Source organism: Lachancea lanzarotensis, scaffold LALA0S01 (assembly GCF_000938715.1).
Source record: "Lachancea lanzarotensis genome assembly LALA0, scaffold LALA0S01, whole genome shotgun sequence".
Lineage (NCBI taxonomy): Eukaryota > Fungi > Ascomycota > Saccharomycetes > Saccharomycetales > Saccharomycetaceae > Lachancea > Lachancea lanzarotensis.
In genome coordinates this window covers 1,544,534-1,566,537 of record NW_019212879.1, presented here as the reverse complement: position 1 = coordinate 1,566,537, position 22,004 = coordinate 1,544,534, and the positions used below count along the sequence as shown (strand labels likewise).

The window sequence follows — 22,004 nt, the reverse complement described above, 5'->3', positions numbered from 1 at the left end:
GGCGATGAATGGTACGCAAAACTCGAGCGGCCAAAACAGGCCGTCTGTTACCCAACTTTTCAAGCGAACAGAGGTCATAGGACGAGGCAAGTTTGGAATAGTCTACAAAGGTTACCACATCAAGACTCGACAAGTATGCGCTATGAAGGTTCTTAACTTGGATTCTGCTGATGACGAGGTTGAAGATGTGCAGAAAGAAATCCAGTTTCTGTCGTCGTTAAAAAATGTACCAAACATCACGCATTACTACGGCTCTTATTTGAATGACACCAAATTGTGGGTTATCATGGAGTTTTGTGCCGGTGGGTCCTTGAGAACGCTGCTGCGACCCGGGAAAATCGGTGAGCAATACATTGGGGTTATTATGCGCGAGATTTTGACGGCCTTAGTACATATCCACCGCGACGGTGTGATACATCGAGACATCAAGGCCGCCAACGTACTGATCACCAATGATGGTCATGTCAAACTGTGTGATTTTGGCGTTGCGGCTCAACTCTCGCAAACCAAGATTAGGCGGCAAACCATGGCAGGCACCCCATATTGGATGGCTCCAGAGGTTATCATGGAGGGTGTGTATTACGACACGAAAGTGGACATTTGGTCGCTTGGGATCACAATTTATGAAATAGCGACCGGAAATCCGCCGTACTGTGATGTGGAAGCGCTACGAGCAATGCAACTCATCACCAAGTCCAAGCCTCCACGGTTGGAAGGACGTCAGCATTCTACAGCCCTGAAGGAAATCATTGCATTATGTCTAGACGAGGATCCAAAGGAAAGATCTTCTGCGGAAGAACTTCTGAAAACAAAGTTTATACGGCTCAACAAAAACATGCCAGTATCGATACTAAAGGAGCTCATAAGTCGGTATTTGCTACACAGAGAGCAGCAGCCACATCGCGAATCCACATCCATGACTCTCGATAGTGGAAACTCCATTAAAGTGGATGCATCGCCCTCTGAACATGATCTGAATATGAAATGGGATTTCGATTCTTTGAACTCCAACGAGTACATTATGGAGAATGATATTAATGTAGACGCAATTTCCGAAGAGTCGTCACCTAACGAACAATTCAATTATGCATATCCAGAGGACGACCTCCTTTATCAATCCAATAAAAGGTACTTTCACAACACAACTATTGGCAAAGCGACGCCGAACGTTACAACAAACAACTTTACCCTCCAGGCAACTAATAATAACAACAACAATACAACTTACCAAAACAACACAAATACAAGATACCAGAGCAAGCAAAGCTGGGCGAATACCGCTAAAAAGTCGGAGACGAAGGCATCAAAAGCTCTACTGCAACTATTTGAGGACAATGGGGACAGCACAGCAGACACTGAATATCAAAGAACCGGAGCGGCAGTGTCTGGTAACTCCCAGGACGAAGCGCTCCGAATAAACACCCAATTGACTGAACGTCCCTCGCATCCCGACGCTTTCAAATCACCCATTTACCAAAGCCAGAGCACGCCTGCGCTGCCTATGTTACAAACAACATTCAGCCAACCTGTCGTCATGGGGCATCAAAGCGCGACGGCCTTACCTACTCCAATTGAAATCGAAATTCCCGAAGAGCTGCCTTCGAGCCAAGAGGGTGCTGGTACGTCAGTGACGAAACCTAGGTCCTCTACGGTCTCGGCGCCTGTAAACAAACAGGCTTCCGTTCTTCAAAGAAGACCCACCGTTACTGGAAGTGGCTTAGTACGCGATCCATCTGCCGCTGGTTTGAAAGCTGCTCACGATGATAAACATCGTCAAGCCGTTCCTACGACCAATCCTGGCGTGAATAAGTCCATCATCAGGAGTGCATCTCCTTCAAAATCGATGACTGGATCACCTGGAAAACCCGCAGCTACCAATTCAACGGCGAGTACCACGCCGCTAGCAATGAAGCCTGCTGCAACTGATAAATCAGACGTGCTATTAAAGCCCTTGAACGGCGATGAGACCGAGAGCGGACGTACAAGAATCAATCGTGACTTTAAACGTCGTAATCCGAATCTAAAATTACAAATGCCTTCCCCTACCTCAGCACTTCCAAACGCATTGCTGGATTCTTCCGCATCCGCGCACCTGAATTTCGATGATGCCAATATCAATCAATTTGGATTCAATACGAGCTCAGCGCTGCCGGTGGCTATGACGCCTGTAGTCGAAAGAGGTAATGATCTTCTGAATAAACGGAAAGTGAGCACTGCCGCTAGTACTGGGTCTAGCAGCAGGAATAACAGCATAACACAAGAGCATTCTACAAGCACACCCGCACAGGGGCTGCCCACCGCAGCTGCTCCTGGAGGGTTAAGCGTCAGCACCTTATCAAGTGCCGTGCCCGCTGCGATGTCCCATCCCGGCATCAATGCCATTGCCCCTGGTTCCAATGCCAGCGGGACCTCTACGAACGCCTGCCCGCTGATGGAGAAGCCGCCAAAGTTTCTCCAGATGGACATGTTTGTTGACTATCCTTCAGATGAACTTGCCGGCGACGTTTCCAATGACCAAGAACATGATCGCAAGTTTCTGGTTTTGCGAGAGCTGGACTCTCTGCTAAAAACTTTCGAGGACGGACTCCCTGCAATGGAGTTTGCTCTCAAAGAAGTCCTGAACAAGACAGAAGGATGAAGCTGAGTGTGGTTACGTTGCTGTGCGATGTGCCATCAAAAAATAAAACTTTATCGCGAATATTAACAGGAGCTATCATCCAGTGCAATGATCTCAATATCGACCACTGTGAAACATCTCCCAGCTGACCATCCACGATTTCAAGCTTACAAGAGCTCTCCTGCTTGTTGATGTCGGCGTCCCATCACCCAAACCATCGTCCTGTACGAAGGGCTCTAGTTTCCAATAATTACATTCTTTCATCAGCATTTAGTACCGTCAAGAAACGAACACCGTACTGGCAACGAGTACTCACAAGAACCAGAGCTTTAGCGAGTTCTTGAGAGTTCTAATATCTACGAAGTTTTACATAAGAACGAAAAATATCGCTTAATTGCGTATATCTTTTGTTTTCCTAGGTCTAAAAATAAGGTACCAAAACTTGTGGGAACTTTCCACTCATTTCAACCAACCTTACGCTCGCTTTGATTCTTTAGTATTTTACTTCGAACAACTCTTCTCACATGAGTTCAAGCGGACAAAATGGTGGCCCGCTCGAGACACTTGAAGAGGAGGCAACAGCTTTGAGTAAAATGGGATCGCCAAGAGCCATTGGCTCACACCAACACCAACCACAACAGCAACCGCAACAACAGGGACCAAAATCGCGGAGTAAGAAAACGGTGTATCCAGAACCTTCATTCGCGATGGGTAGTGGTAACGGTGCTGTAAATAGCAAGACTATTGGATTGGGTATATCTCGAAGGCCTAGTGATAATGTGTTGATGAGTTTGGCTCAAGAACAGCAGGAACAACAGGAACAGCAACAACAACAACAACAAAAACAAAAACAAAAACAACAACAGCAGCAGCAACAACAACAAGCAATGTCTCCACCACCGTCACGCAAAAAACTGATTTCAAACCACGAACGCCCGTTGTCAAATGACTCTATTGTAACGCAGAACTCGAATTTATTCTCTTCTAATGCAAGCTCTACAGCTTGGTCATCTAACGATAGCTCCAGAGGGTCCTCCATTATTGGCGAACTTTCGGTCGAAAACGTCAAACGGATCAGCGAAGAAGTGTCCTTCACAGAAACCGATGGGGAGTCCACCATCGACCTGACTTCAACTGGAGGCTCCGAATATTCAGCATCCACCCAGCAAAATCTCCCACAAACTCGCCAGTCACAAGCTCAAAACCAAACGCCACCGAAGAATAGGTATGTCTTTACCAATGCCTCTATGGCTCGAACTCAGGCTTCTTTCTCTTCTAGCCATCCATCTCCTCTAAAAAACGACTTCAGCCGAAATTCCGTTCCCAATAAGCTGTATTCGAAATCCACATCTGCTTTGGCCCAACATCAGCAAAAGTCCACACACGGCAATCAACAGTCGGCTTTGACACCATCGCAGAGATATCGTCTGCGCAAGGAGCAAAACAAAACAGCGTTGCAGAATTCCATCAAACAAAAGGAGAAATATTATGACGAGCAAGAAACTTTACCTTCAAGTCCTTATGCAAACGACACAGATGTTGGTGCTGATTTCATTTGGAATATTCCCGTTGCATCCAATAGTACCAATTCCTTTTTGATGTCATTGCCACATCCGCCTATGAAGAAGGGTCGTTCCAAACGTTCGCTGGGGTTCTCTCGTTCATCATCGCAAACCTCAGGACTTTCTGACTCATCTGGACAGTATCTTGATTACAACGAAATGCCACCACTACCGATTCAAGGACTCGACGATAGATCAGACTTCCAAGGCTTTCAGCAAACGTCCGAAGCTCTTTCATCCATTTATCAACATTCTTCCAATAAACTGATGCAAAGTAGACTTTGGGAGCGCACAAACTCAATGGAAACACTTCCGATGCAGTTTAAAGTGGCAAGTGACGAAGGGATGGAGGATCTCCAGCTGGTTTCTGAAGACAAAGTACAACTCTGTAGTCCATCTCGGCCGACATGGTTGCCTCCAAAAGGTGAAGTGGAGCGTAGGAGTCATGAAGAAAAAATTAACAAGACAATGAGTATGGCTTCTCTTGACCAATTGGACCGAAGTCGTGGACGCGAGGAAGCGCTTATACGTGATGAAACCAATCGACAGAAAACTATTCTTCTCATCGACCGGGGACTCACGAGACAATCGTCGTTGTATGACCTGAAAAAAATAATATGGGAGACGCCGTTATCGTCCGACACTCGTGCGGAGGTTTATAACGTATTACTCCAGAGCGAAGAACGGATGATCAGCGAGCTGTATATTGAACCGTTCGACAAGGTTTTAGATATCGTGCAACACATGCATTTTCCAAGAGGCAAGCAACTTGAGATAGAAAAACTGCTTGATACAATACCAGCACCTGGACGCTTACCGCGTTTTGAAGAAGTTGTTCTTCTCTTGAAGATGAAGTCCATTTCAAGCCGGGGCCTACTCCCGGGCGATCAATTACTATTCTTTCACCTGCTGCATGAAAACGCGGGGCTCGATCTGAAGAAAGTTTGGGAACTAGTCAATTTAATACAAATGACTTGTTTCAACGACGTTACCACCTCAAAGCTGGACGTACGTACCGTGAGCACTCGTGGTGTCATTGCCAGCTACATCGCGAATAGTGCGGACTTTAAAAACGAGTTCAACTCCGAGTGCCTCAACATTACAACTTGGTGGAATATTTTGCTGCGTATGGAACATGACTTATTTATGTGGTGCTTGGATATCATTATTGTTCACAACAGTCAATGTTATAAAAATCGACCTGTGGTGCGACAAAAAGTTGCAGACAAGACTTGGGATGTTTACAAAGCTCAACACGTTGTTGTGAATTACAAAATTCTCGCATCTCTTATGCTGAACGTGCTTCTGAACTACCATTTTGGATTTAATGACCTGCGGTCGCTAGGTGAGATGACAGACAAGGAATACCGGATCCCATCCATCGCACAGGAATCGATTGATAGTGGACTGGATTACGAGATGTTCATTAAAAAGTGGCGTCATTACAACAAGAAATTTTAGGCAATTCACCATTTATCTGCCCTTACCAAGTCACCTGCATATTCCTTCGATTCTCGGCGCGTTTTCACGGATATAGACCATGGCCTAATAGCACTATAAGAAAGCCATTTTAGGCCCTGTATAATAGTAGTATTGATTACATTTACGTCTTACGAATGGATTGCCAGCTTTTCCTTCTTAGAGATGATGTTTTATCCTCCGGTATAGGTTAACGCTATCTTCAATATTAATGAAATCACATATTTATCGAGATATCGGTAATCAGTCGATCAAGAAACAAACAAATCCTCTACAAAAACAGGTTCCAGACCTTAAATGTCGTGTTCTCAGAGTGCGCTAGCTCAAGTTTCAATTGCCGCAGGTTATGTTTCGTTTCTGACGTCCTTTATAGCTCAAATTCCCCAAGTGCTTGAGACATATGTGGATAAAACTGTAGAGGGACTTTCACCTCTTTTTCTGCTTGCATGGCTGGTAGGAGACATCACGTCGCTTGGTGGAGCGATTTTAACAGATCAGCTACCCTTCCAGATCATCCTAGCCATTTATTTTCTGATTAACGATGTCTTTATTTGCGGTCAGTATTACTACTACGGAGTTCTGCATGAGAATAAGCTGGCCACACCAGGTCATGAACGAATGGAAACCGAAGAAAGAATAACGTTGGTGAGAAGCAGAAGCTCAGATAGGCATATTGAACCCAACCTGAACCAAAGATCGTGGCTAGCAGGCTTATTGTGCTTAAGTACGGGCGTTAGAGGCATGGCTTTGGGGGAAAGTTTCCGTGTTACCAGCGCCAACTCTACCGCTGCATCTCAAGCTGGTGAAGTTTTGGCGTGGGCTGGTGCACTGTGCTACGTGGGGGCCAGAATTCCCCAGTTGTATAAAAACTACCAGCGGAAATCTACCGATGGACTTTCTCCCTTCCTCTTTATCAACACACTACTTGCCAACACTACTTACAATGTGAGCATCTTCACGAGTTGCAAGTTCCTGGAGGAGACGAACAAATGGGAGTTTGTGATGAACGAGCTGCCCTTCATAGTCGGAAGTGCGGGGACCGTGTTGTTCGATTTTGCTTATTTTTACCAGCATTATGTGTTGTATGCCGAAGATATGCGTTTAAGAAGGCTAGAGACGCATCTAAGCAACGACGAAACAACACCGTTGTTGTAAAAAGGAGCATAACAGCTTGTGCTCTTTCGAAGAATAATTAGGAGAGTGGAAAAAGATAGACAAAAAAACGGCGGCGTTTGCGCGGAGAGGGATAAATTTTTGTCAACAGAAGAAAGGAAACGATATGAATCTATTGGGACAGGCGTGCTCCTTAAGCGAGTGCTCTTTTCATGCACCGGAATAGTGAATTTCCCTAAACATCTGACAAAAAACTTTCACAAATATGATAGAGGACAGGCAGGGAATTTGTGAGGCTTTTGAGAAGATAGTGAAACTAGCAAGCCTTGTTCGATGTTTCCTATGCTTCTTAGAGTATACTGACACTCCCATGTTATCATTCTATCATTAATCGTCCTGTACGTAATACCATGTAACACATGACTGTCACGTGCAAAGGTAGAAGTATTTTAATGTAACACCGTTTGATCATACTTGGACCCAGTTTAAAGCCTAGCATCAACCACTTGGCTACTTGCTTATCAGCTTTTCCAACAGAATGGTGACTCAAGTAATTTCTTCTAAAATATCACGGTTAATCACATATCATTAAGCACGGGAACTTGGCTGTCGTCGAGAACATGAAAGCTAGTTTTAAAATGCTTATGGAAACAGAGGTAGCTTTGGATTTTGACGCGTTTGCAGCTTAATGGCTTGCGATATGATGGTTATAGACATCGACGATTTGAGAAGTGATTTATGTACCCTTGTACGAAACAGTTTCACTGAGAAATACTGACGTTTTAACTTGTGATTACACTTATAAATCTGTTGTATTCGAAACAGTCAGCAATGGCACACCGCTACCGAGAAGTTGTACCTGCAGGTGCCGTTAAATATTAAGATTCTGGAATCCATACTGAAAGCCACGGTCACGTGACAAATACTTTCCATCATATTTGCACGTATTTGTCTCTTTAAGAAGCCAACATCTGGTATTAATGAACTCGTACAATACCCATCCTATTGATCCTAAGTCTCCATTATCATCTCTGTATTCAGCCTTCCCTTGGTAATGTCTTTCTCTCTTATTGTCTTTTCTCCCTCTTTCACTAAACAATCGTTGTACCGTGTCTCCGGTTCATTAATTTACCATCATAAGGGTTCCCACACTTTATAAAAGGGACAAGAGGTGGTCTTGACATAAACCTCTTCTCCTCCTCTTCTCTCGCCAGACCGTATAATCAAGCACAGAAACTAAAAATCAAGAATATAAAGCGTTATGGTGTACCTTTCGGAGACAGTTAAGCTCAACAATGGGTTAGAAATGCCTTTAGTAGGCCTGGGGCTATGGAAAATCCCTAACGAAGTGTGTGCCTCACAGGTATACGAGGCCATCAAGTTGGGATACCGTCTTTTCGATGGTGCGCAAGACTACGGAAACGAAAAAGAAGTGGGCGAAGGGATCCGGAGAGCGATAGATGAGGGCATTGTAGAAAGAAAGGATCTGTTCGTGGTGTCTAAACTGTGGAATTCCTACCACGATCCCAAGAATGTAAAGCCAGCGCTGCAGAGAACGCTGCAGGACTTGGGACTTGACTATCTGGATTTATTTTACATTCACTTCCCGTTAGCGTTCAAATACGTACCCTTCGAGGAAAAGTACCCACCGGGCTTCTACACGGGCGCCGAGGACGCCAAGAAGGGAGTCATCAGCTTGGAAAAAGTGCCTATCTTGGATACGTATCGCGCATTGGAATCTTTGGTGGAAGAAGGGCTCATCAAGTCAATTGGAATCTCGAATTTCCGTGGTATATTGATTCACGACCTGCTTGCTGGCGCCAAGATCCCTCCTGTGGCCTTGCAGATCGAACACCACCCATATTTGACGCAGGAACAGCTCTTGGAGTACGCTAAACAGGTTGGGATCCAGGTCGTGGCCTACTCGTCTTTCGGACCCCAATCGTTCATCGAACTTGACTCCGAGCTTGCTAAGACCACACCCACGCTTTTTGAGCACCACAAAGTCAATCAGATTGCAAGACGCCACGACGCTACGCCTTCTGAGGTTTTGTTGAGATGGGCCACCCAGAGAGGCATTGCCATCATCCCAAAATCGTCGAATAGGGACAGGCTTTCCACCAATCTCCAAATCAACGAGAGATTTACCCTGACAGACTCCGACTTGGACGAAATATCTTCTCTCAACAAGGACATCCGCTTTAACGACCCATTCACATGGCTCGACAGCAAGTTCCCAGTTTTCTCCTGAATATAAAACGAAAATATGAGGAATAAACTGAGAGGTAGCGCGGTGCTAAGTGGTGATTATTTTGCGGTGTCCCGATGCCGTAGCCGTTATTATATAACCTACTTACTCGAGCGTCACTGAGGTACCCTACAATAGCTGCTCTTACATATCACGATCAACGAAGCTTTGCAACGAATAAACTTTTAATTAGTAGGTTAGTATCGTCTACAACGTACCAACGTCTAATGGTTCAACTACATAGGTGACCAGACAAACGGTCTGTTCGATGTTAGGTGCGCTTTAGAGTCGAGTTTCCAGCTACTGGAGGAAGGTCTGTGCTTGTGGAATGCCGCACGATTTTAAGTTCCTGGCTCCGGAACCCATAAACCTGGCGATTAACGAGCCTACATCTGACGACAGCCTGGTGCCGACCTTGCACTTTCAAAATGTGACAGTGGGGGGCTGTACGATAGTCAATAGCCTAAACAACAAGTTTACAGTATGGCAAGTGGAGCTCACCTTGGCGTCAAATGGTCCTTCAGAACGGGGGAGTCCCAAGATCAATGTCTACAAGAGGTATACAGATTTCGTGGTGTTTCGAGAACGGCTAATCAGAGAGCTCCCGCTTGTTTTGCGGGCTAATGTGCCCGGACTGCCACCAAAAATCTCCTGGTATGACGCTTTGCGCTACGAGGATGCCAATTTTCAGAGCAGCTGGCTAGCACGGCGACGTGCAGGGCTAGAACTGTTTTTAAATCAACTACTACTTAACGACAAGATGTTAGAGGCAGCAGTAGAGCTGGTTAAACGGTTTCTAGAAAAGTAGGTAATATTCGACTAAGCAGTTGTGTATATAGACATTTTGCAAGGGAATAATGTCGCGGATGTGAACGCATGCCATGCCAAGCGCTAGCCGGCTGTACTGCTGCTATTCATTCATTATATATATATTGTTATTATTATTATCCTCATGAAAAAGCAGATGACAGGCTTGTTGCCAAAGTTTCTGGAAACATTGGTAGTTGGAAACAAACAGGAAACAAACGGGAAACGTTTGAAAGTCACGTTTCGTTTTGAAGCTTCTGTTTCCCGTTTGTTTCCAGTTTGTTTCCCACTACCAGTGTTTCCGAATTCCTATTGCGTTCATTTGCCACCGGCCAGAGACGGACTGGATTTGCGGGTGTGTGGGTGTTGAAACTACGCACTGTTTGTCTCATGCGGGCTGCGAGTGACAGACGTGTTTGGCAGGCTTCTAGATGGAACATTTGACATTTCGCAATGGGTGCGAAAATACAATAACAACACACATTACCGTGGTCGTCGTGGGTGGCAGTGTGTTCAACGAACATACTTGTCACTTTAAATCGCATTGACGTCTGTCACTCTGTCACGTGACCCAAAACACCGCCGTTGACGACCTTTTGGATTCTACTCTAGAGTCTGTGCACAACCAAATTTTCTTACGTCCAGTTTTTACACGGCCCAATTCATGTTTTCCTAACATCGAAAGGGCTCAGAGATCAATCTTTTCTCTTTTTACTCTTCACTTTCACACGAATCGCGCACTTAGAATGCTACCAAAATGCAGAGACAATCAGACTTAGCCCTTTTAAAAAAACCACAACTGGAAACCCGTTTTCTACACTCGAATATCCTTTCCCTGTTGTGTTATTTCGACTGGCGAGACCGCTTTAACATATGTAAGACAGTATATGTCATTAGTAGTAATCGCTAGCTGTATAATAGGGTCTGGCCAAAGAAAAATCAAAGAAGGTGTCACGTGGTGAGGTCAAATATCAATCACTAGTAATGAAGCATTCAGAAAAGAGTCTTACTAAAATACATAGTGCTCGCTCATCAGATCCCCAACAACATATATCACAATTCTCTCTGTTCTTCATTGGCGATCCTGTACGGTTGCGACACAGACGTATAACATGATGTGTAGTTTACTAAATCCTTGGTTCGCACTCCTCTACTGCTAGAACTTGCACCACACCAACCTCGCTACCAAAATTTTGTTATCGCTCTCATCTACTACCTACACATTCCCTGGCTTTAGTCTTGCTTCGTGGGCCAGCCATTACCAAGCGTCACACCCGTACCATGCGATGTTCTCGCTCATTGTATGGATCCGGACCCAAAGGGCCTAGCTCTTCGATTTGTAAAGGTCTCTTAGAAATCTCGAAAACGAGAACACCTATGACAGATACGTATAAATACGCAGGTAAATTTATGCTCGAGAACTTGAGAAAAGTTAAAGGTTTCTTAGCTCTTCTTTATGATCAATAGCAGAAGCTTCAAAGATCTTCAAAGGCTTAAAAACATCCACATTTCTTCACCCTACAGAATGGTTCATCACAGAGTTACTATCATTGGTTCCGGTCCAGCAGCTCACACAGCAGCGATCTACCTTGCCAGAGCAGAAATCAAGCCTACGTTGTACGAAGGTATGTTTGCCAACGGTGTCGCTGCCGGAGGACAGCTCACTACCACCACGGACATCGAGAATTTCCCAGGTTTCCCAGAAGGCTTGTCTGGTACCGATCTCATGGAACGTATGAAACAACAGTCTGAAAGATTTGGCACCGAAGTCATCACCGAAACCGTCGCCAAAGTGGACACCAGCTCCAGACCCTTCAAGCTGTGGACCGAGTTCAACGAGGACGCGGAGCCACACACCACCGATGCGCTCATTTTGGCCACCGGAGCGTCAGCCAAGCGCATGAACTTGCCAGGGGAGGAAACCTACTGGCAACAAGGTATCTCGGCTTGTGCGGTCTGTGACGGTGCCGTGCCATTGTTCAGAAACAAGCCACTTGCCGTTATCGGTGGTGGAGACTCAGCTTGCGAAGAAGCTGCGTTTTTGACCAAGTATGGCTCTAAGGTGTTCCTGCTCGTACGTAAGGACCATCTACGTGCCTCGACCATCATGCAAAGACGTGCCGAGAACAATGAGAAGATCGAAATCCTGTACAACACCGAGGCCCGTGAGGCCAAGGGTGACGGCAAATTCTTGAATGCCCTCAGAATCTTCAACAACAAGACCAACCAGGAATCAGACCTCCCAGTCAACGGGTTGTTTTACGCCATTGGTCACACCCCAGCTACTTCGATCTTGGCTGGTCAAATTGACCTCCACGACACCGGCTACGTTAAGACTGTTCCAGGCACCGCTCTCACATCTGTGCCCGGTGTCTTTGCCGCCGGTGACGTTCAGGACTCCAGATACAGACAAGCCGTCACTTCTGCCGGTTCCGGTTGTATGGCTGCTTTGGACGCCGAAAAATTCTTGGCCGAACAGGAGTAAGTATGTGGTTTACCACCACGAAACATTGTACAGATATAATTACGAAACAGAAAACCAATTTTTGATAGATTTGGGAGGTGTTTTCTTTTGGCAGCTCTACTCTATACACAAGATCTCTAATTCTTTAAATCTTCCAGCAGTAATAAAGGATTCTTGACCGCGCTATACATTTTGATTTTGGTAATTTTTACTTAAACCCGTACCGGTACGTCCTGTTCAATGCCGTTTCAATTGCAAAGATCTCACTTGTTCTTCCAATTTCTTCACCTTTGTCTGCACATCTTCCAGATCGCCGTTCAATCTGATTCTCTCATTCACGATGTTTTGTTCCCATTGTCTAAACCTTTGCTCCTCTGCCTTGACTTGGTCGGTGAAATATTTCTTTAAGGCATTTTCCTCTTCTTTGAATTGTGGATTGTGTGACAGCTTTCTTGCAGGTGCACGCACTGGCACAGACTGGTCATCAGTAGCACCAGAACCTTCCAGGCGTAGCTTCCTGTATGCTTCGTAATGGAGTTCTTCCGTGGAAAGTATCAAATCTAGCAAGTTTGTTCTCAACAACAAACTTCTCAGTTTGCGGAAATCACAGTGATTGTCATTCTCGACTTCAACAATCCCCCATGGGTATTTTCTTGCCGGGACCAAAGTTCCTTGGCCATTGTCAAACTTGGTCTCTGAGCCGACTACTGCAAATGGCATCGATTCAATTAGCTGCCGGGCGTGTTCCATGACTGCAGGATCAGGAGATTCTGATTCGTCCAATGGAGGTGTGAAAATGCGGATATCTTGGGCCTCCACCACTTGTCTAATCCGTAGCTTAAATTCTTGCAGTTCTTTGGCAGTCAAAGTATCGGATTTCGCAATCACAGGGATCAAATTGGCACGCGTGGAAATACGCTTCATTGTCTCGATATCGAGCGGTTTGAGACCGTGTCCTGTGGGTCTAATGAAATACAATACCGCGTGAACTCTGAGATCAAATTTCACGTCACGATGTGGTTGTTGTTCCTGACGCATGTAAGAATCATGCTGTTCGTCGATGAAATCCACAATTGTTTGCCACGACTTGTTATTGTTGACGTTATCGCCAAAACCAGGCGTATCGATAACATTGACTCTTAGAGAGAAATTCTTTTCTTCAAGAATGGCACGCAAAACATCGATTTCTACAGTTCTCTTGATAGGCTGGTTGCGACGTTGATGTGGATCCGCATGTTTAAGAGTTGTTTGGAATAATGTGTTGATAAAAGTAGTCTTTCCCAGACCTGATTCACCACACACCATTAACGTGAACGTTCCACCTTGTTCGGACACTATTTTGAAGCGCTGATTGGGCAAGTTGGACACACCAACTATAATGTTTTCAGAGGTCATTGTAGTAGAAGAGGAAATACTCAATTGGCGCAATCTATGTGAATGGAACAAGTATCTTTGATCTATGGCTATTTGTTATTTACATGTATGTATTTTTCAATTAATTCTTTCGAGCCTTAGTTTTAGATCGGCCAAAGCTCGAGAAATGTGATCACGTGTATCATAGACTAGCTATTCGTTTTTGAGCTGTGAGATATACGTAAAAAGAACGACTTGGAATTAGACTGGGTGAATATGTGACTTGTGATAGTCTTATTCGAAGTGGTAGTGGAAAATCCAATCTTAGATTATTGAGGATGTTTCTGATGTTTTACTTCGTACATAGTGACACGTTTTCAAAAACCGAGTCAGATGGAGTACAAAAGTTATCAATATATGTGGGAGGAGTATGGCTAATTTTTCCTTACAAGTGTGAGTGTTTCCAATATTGTGATCTCTGGTTGTCTTCATTTGAGAACGGGATTGTTTTGGAATATTTGATCACGTGACTCACCATACGAAGGAAGAAGCAAGCTGTGGTAAGAATGCGACAGGCATGTAACATGGCTCAAGAAGCTTCATGAGCTCAGATTCATCAAGTAACCCTTCAATGCTGACCAAAAAATAAATTGTAATTGAGAGGAAAATGGGGCCGTTACCAGCACGTGATCTGTATTACAATAGTGACAATGATTGAACAAGCTGATACTTTTGGAGCTGGAGCCCAGTGCAGTCCTTCAGCAGGTCACAATGTGGTTTCAAAGCATCAGTTATCCCGATTTGATCTCCTTACAAGACCCAAAAAGGGGATCACATTGCCATCGGTAAGTGTGTCAGTATGAAAACTCTGTATCATATTCTGAAGCTGCAAAGTGTTCTCAATGAGCCCTTGCGTATCGTTACATCAAGACTTGTACTGACGACGAAAACATTGCTCATCATAATTTGAACTCAGGTTTTTAAGTCGGGCAATCCATCACGTTCCCCACCTCGTTCCTGTATATAAGGGCCATAGTATAACAGAACACTCAACATATTTTATACTCAGTTCAATCATGGATTCTATCAAAACCATTTTAACGCTACTCCGCTCAATCGTACGTCAATGTCTCCCAAGCACTTACCATCTGTCACTTTGTACTATTCTGGCACGGCACCTTCACCATGGAAAGTTAGCATAAACCCTTCTCATGAGCTCCATTCACAAAAGTTTGCCATCTCTATTTGACACGATCTACTAGCCCAACGCCGCTTAGCCCAGTTCATGGACAAAAGGCTCTAAAAGCTTATTGTAATCAAACTGCATTTCACGCACTGGTAAATTAGCCAAATCTTGAATTTAACACATCATATGAGCATCTGTTAAATGTAGAATCAAAAAAACGAAAAACCTAGAACAGCAGTTACTGCGGGCGAAGCGCTCCTTCCACCACTTGTACCGCTGTATTTCGATTATGCCAGATCTTTCACACTATACTAAGCTTCTTTTGAAGTCCCCTCCGCAATTGAGTCCGCAGGATCTTCATGCTGCCATCATTTTAATCATTGAGGAGTTGGCGTCCGATTCCAACAACAGCCTTGAGATTTACGTACCGATTGCCAGTTTTTTGACGAGCCTGAGGACCACAGGTCTCGATCTGAAAGCTGAGTATATCGCACAAGCAGCAGAAGCAGTTTTGCAATATTCCAATGTAGTAAAATTGGCTCCTCCACCAAGTACGTCCAACGTCACTACCATCGATATTGTGGGCACAGGAGGTGACGGCCAAAACACTTTCAACGTTTCTACCTCGTCTGCGATTGTTGCCTCCGGAGTTCCGGGCATTAAAGTGTGCAAACACGGCGGGAAAGCGTCCACATCCAATAGTGGCGCTGGGGATCTGATCGGAGTTCTAGGGTGCGATTCTTCCAAAATAACCAGCCAAACCGTACCGCGGTTATGGGACGACAACTCTTTCCTGTTTCTGCTGGCGCCGTTTTTCCATAATGGCATGAAACATGTGGCTCTGCTGCGCAAACTTCTCAAAATACCCACTATTTTCAACGTTCTGGGACCCATGTTGCATCCTGTTGGCTGCGTTCAGAAGCGGGTTCTAGGCGTATATTCTGAAAGTCTTGGTTTGGAGTACGCTCGTGCTGCGGCCATGGTGTATCCGGAAAGCGAAGCTTTCGTTGTCTGGGGTCATGTGGGTCTTGACGAAGTCTCCCCCATTGGTAAGACTACTGTATGGCACACCAAACCAGGAAATGGAGTGCAAATTGAATCTTTCGAAATAGAACCGTCTATGTTTGGTCTGCAAGAGCATCCACTAAGTGAATGTGCCTCCTTGGGTCCCCAAGAAAACGCTGAAATCCTCAATACAATACTCGACGGCAAGTATAGTAGCGGTGAAAACGCTATCTACGATTACATTTTACTGAATACGGCAGTGCTATATTGCTTGTGCAATGGGCATAAGGACTGGGTTTTGGGCGTGAAGGAGGCTGAAGATGCCATTCATTCCGGTAGAGCCAAAGAATCGCTCCGCAAGTTTGTCTCGGACACCAAAGCTCTTTGAATATCGATCTACTAAGCTCAGCGGTTTTGCAGAAATTTATAGAGAGTGTACTAAATAATCCATCAATAGGACAGTTCTAGCTGACCAAAAAACATAAAAACAAAGCAAAGCTATCCGAGCACAGCAGTGACTGGAGAATTTGAAGTTCATAAGCTCCAGGGTAAGGTATAAAGCATGCGATACTGGTGCCAGTGTTCAGATAGATATATAGATACTTACACAGTTGTAGTAGTCGTACAATGTGATTTTCTATATTACTCGCGTCGTCAGCGTATAATGTTGACAGTTTTACGCGTCGCACAAGAAAGTCCACAACAAATACGGCGATCTAGTCAAGCAGTCCACGGAAGCACAAATGGTGCAATCTCCCAGTACACCATTTGCTGGTGACGGGAAAGCCCAGTTTGAATTCACACCTATAGGCCACGCCAATGGTAAAAGCGTGTCAAGTTCTGGGACTCCTAGTGAGGACCGTAAAAGACGGACATCTCACATAGACGAATCATTGCTGAGTGTAGACAGAATTGATGACGGGTCACGTAAAAGAGCCCGAGCCTCAGATGATACCTTAAACTCTACACGAATATTCAACGAATCTTCTTTTGATGACACGCTGCCCTCTCATGCTGGGATACCTAGTGTCAAAAGATACCAAGGTAATGAGATCCTCGGAGAGGCAAACGGCAATAATGAGAATCTAGGGGCCTCAAATCCTCTTAAAGAACAACAGGACTCTATGTATAAGCTGAATGTGGAGAATTACAACCTCAGAGTGAAATGCAACAGTTTACTGAAGTTTCTGAATAACGTAACAGATGCAGGGGAACTCAAGGAAAATCTAGCCATCATGGACGAACTTAACGATTGGAAATCCAAGTATCAAAAGCTTGCAGCATCGTATAGGGAGCTGCAGCTGAAGTTTGATGACGGTGGGGACTCAGATGAACGGCAACGAGAAACCGCCCTACAAAATGCACAGCTTGCAGAATTGGAGCAGAAATTGAGAAATTACCAAGAGAGCGTCAGCACTTCGAGGGAACACATTTCGCGTCTCGAAAGTAAACTAAAGATTTCCAATCAGGGCTCCAATACGCGAGAAGACGAATTAGAAGTCAAGATTAGACATCTTCGCGAAAAGATAGGTCGTCTAGAAGCTCAAATCGCCGAAAAAAACGATGAAGTCAAAAGCAGAGAAGACACAATCAAGAGTCTTAACAGCGATTTGGAACGGCAAGATACTGCTTGCCAAAATCTACAGAACACGATTGGGCAGCACCTGAAAAAAATTGATGAACTCGAATTGCAAGTCCAAAACACCGAGCAACAGGTTCAAAAGTTGGAACGCGCTTTGGATGCTGCAAGACATGAGCTTCAAATTTCTGCGCAAGGGAAGGAAACGCACGATACGGGCGCACAACTGCAAATTGATAGCCTTCGAAATACGAATTCAAAACTACAAAGTGAGCTAGATCGAGCTCAGTTCGAAACGCGTCAAAGCCAAGCACAAGTAGAAAAGCTATCTTCGAAAGCCAAAGGTGTGGCCATCAACATAACGAGGAAAGATGATCAGATACAAATACTACAGCAAGAGATCAAGCAGCTACAGCACGATCAGGTGTCACATCGCAAAGAAGATGCGCGAGAAAGCGGCTCATTGAATGAAAAAGTGGAAGCCCTCACGGCCGAAGTTAAGCGCATATTACAAGATAAAGAGAGGTTAGAGAGAGACAATGACAGCTTGCGAGGAAGGATAGTGTCGCAGGCAACCAGATCGCCCGCGTTAAGGGAGAATAGAAGAACTCAAGAAAGAGCGCTAGAAAACTCTAAATTGCAAATCAGAATAGAAGAGTTGCAGAATGAACTGAATTTGTCACAAAAAGCTGCTAGTGCTGCCAAGCAAAATCACCGTTTGGAAATCGAGCGGCTTCAAGCTCAGATTGAAAGTTCGGATATGCAGCCGTTTTTGACCAAGACAAAGCTCGAAAAAGAAATAAGTATTCTTAAACTGGAGCTTGAATCCCTACGCGAAACCAAGAGTCGTGAGATTTCGTTATTAGAGAACAGATGTGAAATGTTGATTAAAGAAAACACTCGTATATCACAGCAAGTTGATTCTCAAGTTGGTCTTTCTCAGCGACAAAAAGTGGACAAACAGAAAGAGGTCGATGAGTTAATTCAAAGATGTGGCGAGCTGTCAACTGAAAGGCTGAAACTCAGGAAGGAACTGAGCCAGACACAAGAATCCGAAGCACAGAAAAATGGCGAAATATCAAAACTAACGTCTCGTCTTGAGTATGTGACGAATGAGTTTGTTAGGTATAAAGAACTGCAAGGTTCCAATTCTGACCCAAACACAGGAACGCTAAATGAAAGGTGGTCTGAAAAGTATCGTAACATGAAACGAAAGATCCTGCAGGAGCTAAAGACCTTGCAGACTGAAAACCTTGATCTTGAGAGAAGACTTCTGGAGGGCACTAAGACGGCCCCGCGCTCCGCAAGCCCTGATTTGAATAAACTATCTCTGCAGGATCAAGTCGACTATTACAAATTGCGGTACCGTCACGAAGTTGTGCACAATGGCGATTTGAAAGTCATGAATGAATACTTGAATAGAGTTTTGAGAGCCAGCTCCCGCCACCTACGTCTCGACATAATGAAACTTGAAGACGAAGCTTTATCAGATCTTTCACCGCAGTATCCTAATCGTCATCGTCTGAAGTTTAAAACCGTGGCCTTGATGGTCTTAGCGGCCGTCCGGTTCGAACATGCGGCCCAAAAAGTACGATGGGACGCCCAACGTCTGAATTATCTCCGACAGAAAATCGTGCTGGACCAAGACCGCGTTACTTGGTGATGGGAAGCCGTTCCAGTTCTATCGCCTCTGAAGATCTTTGTGGTCTGCAATGACCTTTTGAAGCCGTGGTTCAAATGACTCTACGATACCATTGAGCTGGTCAAGCATATCAAAATGTGACTCCAGACCGTCACACTGGGCAAGGATTTTTTTCACCTCATTCACGTTTTTGTCGATTACTTGCTCGATGATGCCTTGCTCTATCAAACGATTCTGCTGCTCGCATGTCTCGATTGTTTTCAATTGGATAGACGATACGTAGTCATGAATCTTGTACAACAGGTAATCATAATCCACGCAAAGTCTGTCGATACCGAAGGGATCCCTCTGTTCCTGCGTGGGTTCTGCGTCCCCACTGGTCATAATCCCGGCGATTGAAGTGACGGGGGGAAGGAGAGTTGTTTCAACTTTCTCCACGGTATCTCTGTTATCCTTCATTTCATTTCACCATTGAAATCTATTACAACTGTATTCACGATGACAGCGTGAGCAATAGTGATCTATCTTCAGCACCAATAGCATTCAGAATTGGGAAACGCATCTCACCGGAAGACGTCGTGCGAATTCCATACGATAATCAGAATCTGGTTTGGATTGCAATCAGTGCCCGATGGTGTAAAACCGAAGACCAGCTCAACTCTTTCAGGAAAGCACTGAAAACGTCATTTCACCCTCCGAAAATCGACCCAAATAATTCTGCCGCGAAGAATGGTGATTCATCGATAAAATCGTCCTTTTCGTTCCAGTTCAAATGACTCTATTGTCTGTTTGAAGCATGTTTTTATTTTCCCGTCGTCGGTCTTCAATTCTAACTATTTCACGACTTATAGTGGGTGGTCAATTAAATTCAAAATTTGACCCTATCAATGGTGAACTTGACCAATTGAGAAAATATCAAGAGGACACAACCATAGATAAGTCAGTTCAAGGCATTCTTGTCTGGTGAACTCACATTCCAATATTCACGTGGTAGATTATAGAATTTATAGTTATCGAGTTTTCCACTGCTGTCGAGTTTTTCGCTAGGTTGTATCTAGGGGTAGTAATAGATCGCATTTGAGAAGAAGAAGATCGTGGTAAGATTTGTTTGTTTGCAGTCTAAATCGTGAAATAAAACTATGTCGCAAGGAATCTACTTATCAGACCAGCCTGTGAGAAGACCACAGCCTGCTGGCAACTCACTGGTGAGAAAAATCCAAAGAGCTTGTAGATTGACGCTGGACGAACCGGACCTGGGTTTAAATTTGGATGTGGCCGATTTTATCAATGCCAAGCAAGGTGCAGCCCCCAGGGATGCAGCAATTGCCATTGTGAAACTGATCAACAGTCGCGATACACACACAGCGGTGTTCGCATTGGCACTTTTGGACGTTTTGGTGAAAAACTGTGGGTACCCGTTCCATCTGCAAATATCGCGGAAAGAGTTTTTGAATGAGCTGGTGAAACGATTCCCGGAAAGACCTCCTCTGCGTTTCACCAAAGTGCAGCGTCTGGTGCTCACAGCAATCGAAGAATGGTACCAGACTATCTGCAAGCATGCAGCCTACAAGGAAGATCTAGCGTACATCAGGGATATGCATCGTCTTCTCAAATACAAGGGCTATGTCTTTCCAAAAATCAAAGAAGAGGATCTCTCGGTTCTCAGACCAGGAGACCATCTTAAAACTCCAAGCGAGATTCAAAAAGAACAGGAAATTGCTCAGGCAGCAAAACTCGAAGAACTCATCAGGCGCGGTCGTCCAGAGGATTTGAAAGAAGCCAACAAGCTCATGAAAGTTATGGCCGGTTTTAAGGAAGACAATGCCATCAAGTCCAAACAGCTTATCAATGATGAACTTTTCAAGTTGAAGCGTAAGGCTGATCTGTTTAAAGACATGCTCAGCGCTTCTGACGCACCTAACATGGAAAATGATACCTTAGTGGAGCTCTACAGTGCTTTGAAAGTATCGCAGCCCAAATTTCAGAAAATCATTGAAGAAGAGCACGACGACGACGCTTTGGTGCAAGACATTTTGCAATTCAACGATACTGTTAACCAATTGGTGCAGAAATACAGTTTGCTCAAAACCGGCAATCCTGGTGAGGCAGCAAACATTCAGGTGCAATCTCTTTCTGCCCCAATACCTGCGAGTCAGTCAAGTGGAGCTCTTGCAAATGAATTGAATCTTATTGACTTTGGTGATGCAGACGAACAATCTCCATCTCCCACTCCAGCTGGTACCTCTGGAAATTCTGTTGACGATCTTTTGGGGGATTTAAACAACTTGAATTTTTCTCAGCCTCCACAAAGTTTCGGCTTAGGTGGAAGCATAGCTCTTGGAGCAGCTCAACCAACTACTCAAGCTCAAACGGCACCCGCATCAGGGCTAGACTTGCTGTCTGGGTTTAATGATTCGGTGTCGTTGTCCCCACCACCCCCTCCGCCTCGTCAAGATCTGTTCGAGGCAAACAAGTCTGCATTTGATGATTTCACAGGAGGTTTCGATCCCCCCAGCGCTAGCAGGGTTCAAGTCTTCAATTCAGAGCACCTGAAAATTGAATTTGAGATTTTAAGACGTTCAGAGTCTTCAATCAAACTCTCATCGTTCTTCTCCAACTCTGGATCCGCACCAATCTCGGACCTGACATTCATGGTAGCCGTTCCAAAATCAATGGTCTTGAAACTAGACCCTCAATCAGGTAATTTCATCTCTGCTGGCGTGAAAGACGGTGTCACGCAATATGGATCGATCGAAAACGCCTACCATAATGCTGGCAAGCCACTGAAAGTAAAGTGGAAAGCCACCTACACTGTGAATGCCACGCCAGTTGAGGAAACTGCAGTATTCGCCTTTCCTCAAGTTTAGTCAATTTTACTTTTGAATTGGCCGTGTTTACCGCTGCTGGATTGTATAGACTGAAATAAGTGCATATTAAGTCTTTTGAAGG

General features: G+C 44.7%; 11 protein-coding genes across 11 annotated transcripts; 9 read left to right on the top strand and 2 right to left on the bottom strand.

Annotated features, from left to right (window-relative positions):
• Positions 1 to 4: 4 nt before the first annotated feature.
• On the top strand, positions 5 to 2,638 carry KIC1 (LALA0S01e16644g1_1; the record flags this gene model as incomplete). The annotated part of the gene is made up of 1 exon (XM_022774874.1): positions 5 to 2,638. The coding sequence occupies one exon, from the start codon at positions 5 to 7 to the stop codon at positions 2,636 to 2,638; it is 2,634 nt and encodes an 877-aa protein (XP_022626928.1).
• A 503-nt stretch (positions 2,639 to 3,141) lies between these two features.
• LALA0_S01e16622g (LALA0S01e16622g1_1) lies at positions 3,142 to 5,640 on the top strand (the record flags this gene model as incomplete). The annotated part of the gene is made up of 1 exon (XM_022774873.1): positions 3,142 to 5,640. One exon carries the CDS (start codon positions 3,142 to 3,144, stop codon positions 5,638 to 5,640), a length of 2,499 nt encoding a protein of 832 aa, XP_022626927.1.
• A 315-nt stretch (positions 5,641 to 5,955) lies between these two features.
• Positions 5,956 to 6,813, top strand: YPQ2 (LALA0S01e16600g1_1; the record flags this gene model as incomplete). Its single annotated transcript, XM_022774872.1, has 1 exon — positions 5,956 to 6,813. One exon carries the CDS (start codon positions 5,956 to 5,958, stop codon positions 6,811 to 6,813), a length of 858 nt encoding a protein of 285 aa, XP_022626926.1.
• A 1,219-nt stretch (positions 6,814 to 8,032) lies between these two features.
• GRE3 (LALA0S01e16578g1_1) lies at positions 8,033 to 9,022 on the top strand (the record flags this gene model as incomplete). The annotated part of the gene is made up of 1 exon (XM_022774871.1): positions 8,033 to 9,022. The coding sequence occupies one exon, from the start codon at positions 8,033 to 8,035 to the stop codon at positions 9,020 to 9,022; it is 990 nt and encodes a 329-aa protein (XP_022626925.1).
• Positions 9,023 to 9,347: 325 nt separating this feature from the next.
• Positions 9,348 to 9,827, top strand: YPT35 (LALA0S01e16556g1_1; the record flags this gene model as incomplete). The annotated part of the gene is made up of 1 exon (XM_022774870.1): positions 9,348 to 9,827. The coding sequence occupies one exon, from the start codon at positions 9,348 to 9,350 to the stop codon at positions 9,825 to 9,827; it is 480 nt and encodes a 159-aa protein (XP_022626924.1).
• A 1,455-nt stretch (positions 9,828 to 11,282) lies between these two features.
• On the top strand, positions 11,283 to 12,311 carry LALA0_S01e16534g (LALA0S01e16534g1_1; the record flags this gene model as incomplete). Its single annotated transcript, XM_022774869.1, has 1 exon — positions 11,283 to 12,311. The coding sequence occupies one exon, from the start codon at positions 11,283 to 11,285 to the stop codon at positions 12,309 to 12,311; it is 1,029 nt and encodes a 342-aa protein (XP_022626923.1).
• A 216-nt stretch (positions 12,312 to 12,527) lies between these two features.
• On the bottom strand, positions 12,528 to 13,685 carry CDC12 (LALA0S01e16512g1_1; the record flags this gene model as incomplete). Its single annotated transcript, XM_022774868.1, has 1 exon — positions 12,528 to 13,685. The coding sequence occupies one exon, from the start codon at positions 13,683 to 13,685 to the stop codon at positions 12,528 to 12,530; it is 1,158 nt and encodes a 385-aa protein (XP_022626922.1).
• Positions 13,686 to 15,118: 1,433 nt separating this feature from the next.
• On the top strand, positions 15,119 to 16,222 carry TRP4 (LALA0S01e16490g1_1; the record flags this gene model as incomplete). Its single annotated transcript, XM_022774867.1, has 1 exon — positions 15,119 to 16,222. The coding sequence occupies one exon, from the start codon at positions 15,119 to 15,121 to the stop codon at positions 16,220 to 16,222; it is 1,104 nt and encodes a 367-aa protein (XP_022626921.1).
• Positions 16,223 to 16,577: 355 nt separating this feature from the next.
• Positions 16,578 to 19,076, top strand: SPC110 (LALA0S01e16468g1_1; the record flags this gene model as incomplete). The annotated part of the gene is made up of 1 exon (XM_022774866.1): positions 16,578 to 19,076. One exon carries the CDS (start codon positions 16,578 to 16,580, stop codon positions 19,074 to 19,076), a length of 2,499 nt encoding a protein of 832 aa, XP_022626920.1.
• An 18-nt stretch (positions 19,077 to 19,094) lies between these two features.
• Positions 19,095 to 19,439, bottom strand: CNL1 (LALA0S01e16446g1_1; the record flags this gene model as incomplete). The annotated part of the gene is made up of 1 exon (XM_022774864.1): positions 19,095 to 19,439. The coding sequence occupies one exon, from the start codon at positions 19,437 to 19,439 to the stop codon at positions 19,095 to 19,097; it is 345 nt and encodes a 114-aa protein (XP_022626919.1).
• A 755-nt stretch (positions 19,440 to 20,194) lies between these two features.
• On the top strand, positions 20,195 to 21,922 carry LALA0_S01e16424g (LALA0S01e16424g1_1; the record flags this gene model as incomplete). The annotated part of the gene is made up of 1 exon (XM_022774863.1): positions 20,195 to 21,922. One exon carries the CDS (start codon positions 20,195 to 20,197, stop codon positions 21,920 to 21,922), a length of 1,728 nt encoding a protein of 575 aa, XP_022626918.1.
• Positions 21,923 to 22,004: the final 82 nt, after the last annotated feature.